The sequence below is a fragment of the Haliotis asinina genome, chromosome 12 (assembly GCF_037392515.1).
Source record: "Haliotis asinina isolate JCU_RB_2024 chromosome 12, JCU_Hal_asi_v2, whole genome shotgun sequence".
Classification (NCBI taxonomy): domain Eukaryota; kingdom Metazoa; phylum Mollusca; class Gastropoda; order Lepetellida; family Haliotidae; genus Haliotis; species Haliotis asinina.
Window position 1 is genome coordinate 20,596,974 of NC_090291.1, and position 4,531 is coordinate 20,601,504.

Genomic DNA, 4,531 nt, shown 5'->3' on the forward strand with positions numbered 1-4,531 from the left:
ATGGCCGATGGTAATAATTTTACAAGGCATACCTTAATAACATGTAATGAATAATTACCTGGTGCATTTCAAGTTGTTGGTCTGGTACGACATTTTGTTTTCAGATCTACACCGATGTTACAAGCATGTTCGTCCCACTCATACAGTTTAGCAACGACACTTGTTTGCGCATGGAACAAATACAGCTGTTTGTCCACTGATGGTAAACCAAGTCGCCGTTTCCAAATATTGTTGAAAGTGCACTTTCGGTCGAAAACTGATATACATACTGCCAAATCGGAGTCTCGCCAACGAACTTCCGAAATGTCCAGATTCCCCGATGCTGTAATACCGGTACAAAGGTGCCCATGTCGTACCAGTTGGTACAGCTGTAGCAGAAGTAGTCGTGCAGGCGTTGGATGTGCACACAAATGCACACTAGGTAATACATACCGTATGTGCATGAGTCAGCACGCATCCATTCTTCAGAAACAAATCGAAATCATATTACACGCTGCCATATTTTATGTTTACGGAAGCGCTTTTTACTTATACTTTTAAAATTCACCATCATCAACACCATAAAGTGAGAAGCGTTTCTGTATTGTCTATGTAGTCTCCTAGATGTCGCACCTTTCTGGAATTCATTGTAATGAAAGGTATCGTCCACACTTTCCGAGCACGCGTTCCTTCGAGGACAAACGCACATATGAGGCGAGATCTGTTATAATTGGATAATCCCTAGTTACTAATACCTCAGAACTTTTCATGGCAGCCGCACGTTACTATGGCCCACTGATTAATAGGTATAAGCCTGGCAATCGAGACCAAAGCTTAAATATGACAAGTAAACAAAACGGTAATCGGGAGATTATTTCGGCTTAATTACTTACAAAAATAGTTGTTATAGCAATGAACGGTCTCATCATGACCTCTCTAATATCACATTCTTGTTAATGTCCAAGTTCATTGGAATATGCATAAAAAGTACATGTTGGAAAGTGTTTCTGTCATCCTGAGTTACTCACATGAATTAATGAAACAAAATATGTTTAATAATCTACTATTAGTTTTTATTTTTCATACATGTATTGAATTACATCTTCCACAAATGCGCAACACGCCTAGAAGTATCCTGTAAACGATTCCAGATTTATGTAAAATTTCTATATTCATAATAATTTTCGTCAAATGAATTTCTTTCATTTACCTATTCAAATTGTGTTCTGAAAGTTTTTATAAAAGACATTCCGTTTGTTTTTGTTCATATTTGTGCATCTCTTATTTTTGCCTTAATTCCACTTAAAATGTGACGTCCGTATGTTTATAAAACAGTTTACTACTATCTCGTGCCATCTCCATGTTTGATAGTAGTAAATGAATGAATGAAACTACGCTGACGACCTCAAAGAACTTCCCATATTACCGCAGCAACCACGGTCAGAGGTCATATACGAATAACAACAAATGGCACGCGTCACTACCGGAAATTCACCGTGCCTGTCATATAAAGTAGGGCGTAGGTTAGTTTCCAAAAACATTACATAAACTATCTTTTTACATCTCCTTATTAACAGGTCATACGCAATATGTTCACTCATAGCTAATCATATAAAGAAAACTTATGTCGAATGGGTATTCAGGATTAGTGTGATCGGTGTGCTTCCTTAGCAACGCGCAGTAATATTACGCAGGGATTTGTCCCTTGACAACTACACTTAGACACACACCACACAACGGATCCTTCACTTGACAACTTGGTGATCAAGGGAGAAGTTGCATATAAGGGCGAGGAGCTAGAAATTTGGCAGATATTCTCCTGTAAAGTCCCTTAGCATCAGTCGAAATGTTCAAGAACACATTTCAAAGTGGATTCTTATCCATACTTTATAGTATTGGAAGCAAGCCTCTACAGATATGGGACAAAAAGGTGAGTAAACTGTTAAATTTGTGAAACAGTTTTCCATGGATACAGATGGATAGCAACCGGGAAGATAGTCGTTTTCTCGGTTTGTGTGAACACTTGTGACATGACAGCTGTTAATGCAACACATATATGGTATCTTCAGACGTTATGTGGGTTTTTATTTTACTTTTCTACATCCCATGTTAAGATATTAGCGCTGATTCGCGACTCGCTCAGTTATGTACTATGCTGTCGAGAAAAGCCTGTCAGGTCTCTTCTATTTCGGTTATTTTATGATACATGTCGGGTTGCACAGCCATTCTTAATGTGTTACAACCCAGGCGTTTTACAATTTAGTATGTCTAACCTTAATTATGTTAACACGAAGGCTTTCTTTTCTGGCATCAATATTTTGGTTATTTCATGCTTCGTTTTCATGCTATCGTTTCCCCCTAACACAGTCATTCTGTGCCGTTATTTATCAATATTTAATAGTGTAAGTGATTAGTGTTAGCAAAGGAATTAATATGTAGTGATTTTATTGGAGTACGAGGACGGTTGCTATGATCTTTTAAAATTGTTTCATTTCAACACACATCAAGTTGTCCGCCATTTTGGATTGCTCACTGACCTATTTCATATGTATGCCACACGTGTCTTTGTGTTTCAGGTCCGAAATGGGCATATCAAGCGAATCACAGACAACGACATCCAGTCACTAGTCTTAGAAATTGTTGGGACAAATGTTAGGTGAGTAGTTTTTTCGAAAAGCGGAAATAATAAATCCTTTGTACCGGTACCACATGGAAGGGGCAGATAACTCTTACGTGCCTGCGTTCTAGCCCATGAAAGAAACGTAATAAAATATCTGGTGGTGACTGCAAAAATTGTTTCATTAAACAAAAATATACTTTCACAATTTTTATGAAAATATTCAGAAGATAGGTAGTCCAAACGTATGCTTAAGATCCCAAACCACAAATTAAATCAATCTGAGCATAACAAATGGTGGGGATATTTTATATTACATAAAGGACATTCTGTTTTCCTTTTTCAGTACAACATACATTACGTGTCCAGCAGATCCAAAGAAGACCCTTGGGATCAAGCTTCCTTTCTTAGTGATGATCATCAAGAACTTGAAGAAATATTTTACATTTGAAGTTCAGGTAATCAATCATATGTTTGTTTTTAGTATGTTCTGCCCCCACCCCCCTTGTAATTATAGGAAGCAGTTATACAATTAAACAAAAATCACACATTCACATTCACAAATGTAATTGGAATTGTGATGTAAAGTGTATTTCAGTCAAATAAGTCTTCCCTGTTTGTCCTATTCAGGTATTAGATGACAAGAATGTAAGGAGGCGCTTCAGGGCTAGCAATTACCAAAGCACCACAAGGGTGAAACCCTTTATCTGCACGATGCCCATGAGACTGGATGATGGCTGGAACCAGATCCAGTTCAACTTGTCAGATTTCACCAGGAGAGCCTATGGAACAAACTATATCGAAACTCTTAGAGTACAAGTAAGTATTTGAATTCAGTATGTATCAGCCATTCCAGCAATTTGAATATGTGATCAGAAATTCAGTACTTGTATCTGGGTGAGAGCCCATTAATTGTAAATGTTTAACATTATGATTAGGATATGGACCTTGCCAATATCATGCTTATTTGTGAACAGTGAGAAAATAACAGAATCATGAGTCAGAATTAATTATTGTATTGTTTGAGAATAGATGTTACCAATGTGTTGAGGTTCGGTTTTACATGGTGTCACTTGTGTTTTCAGATCCATGCCAACTGCCGTATTCGTCGAGTGTACTTCTCTGACAGACTGTATTCTGAGGATGAATTACCAGCAGAATTCAAACTTTACCTCCCCGTTCAAAATAACAAAGGCCCGAAATAACAAACCTGACCTTGGAAGTAACTCATCATTGTAAATATCTATATGTTACTACTCAAACTGATCAAAATGGAACTACAATGTACAAAGGATTCTTGGAGCCAATGCAGATGCCATTGTGCTTGGCTAATATACATTTTAAGTTACACATATCTCGGGGAATATTTGTTGAGAGTAAATGTGTCACAGAGGAGTGCATTGTTGAACACAAAACAACTGTAATGAAACAAAACAGGATAACATTTTTTTCAAAAGGACACTGTCCTATTTAGGCAGTGACAATTGGCATGTTAAATTATTTTGTTGCGCACAACCACAACTCTGAAGATTTTGTGAACGCTGAACCTCAGTTCATACTTGGCATGGTGCAGCAAGCAAGATACAGATCCATATTTGTGACAACAGTAGTAATAGAAGCATATTTTTTCAGTTCAAGTTTGGGGACAGTTAAAACATTTTTGTTTCATCTGTATAAATTTTTCATGGATTTTATATTGTTTACAGTGAAACACAGATTGAGTTGTTGGGATATGTTGCAATATGCCAACACAGTAGTCCCTGTTATCAATTTGCTTGAAGTTTCCCAGCTGCTCATTCTGCTTGCTCGTTAAGGATTGATTGTGTACAGACTGCCCTCTCCAGTAGGCATGATGTATCTGCATTTGGAGGAAATGTCAATGTTGAATTGTAAATACCACTTCCATAGTAATAAAATGTTCTATTGCCATATTTA

General features: G+C 37.2%; 1 protein-coding gene across 1 annotated transcript; it reads left to right on the forward strand.

Moving 5' to 3' along the window:
* Window positions 1-1,656: 1,656 nt before the first annotated feature.
* Window positions 1,657-4,531, forward strand: LOC137257806 (cilia- and flagella-associated protein 20). The gene is made up of 5 exons (XM_067795253.1): window positions 1,657-1,909; window positions 2,556-2,635; window positions 2,943-3,054; window positions 3,227-3,415; window positions 3,682-4,531. Exons 1-5 carry the CDS (start codon window positions 1,826-1,828, stop codon window positions 3,799-3,801), a joined length of 585 nt encoding a protein of 194 aa, XP_067651354.1. The 5' UTR covers window positions 1,657-1,825; the 3' UTR covers window positions 3,802-4,531.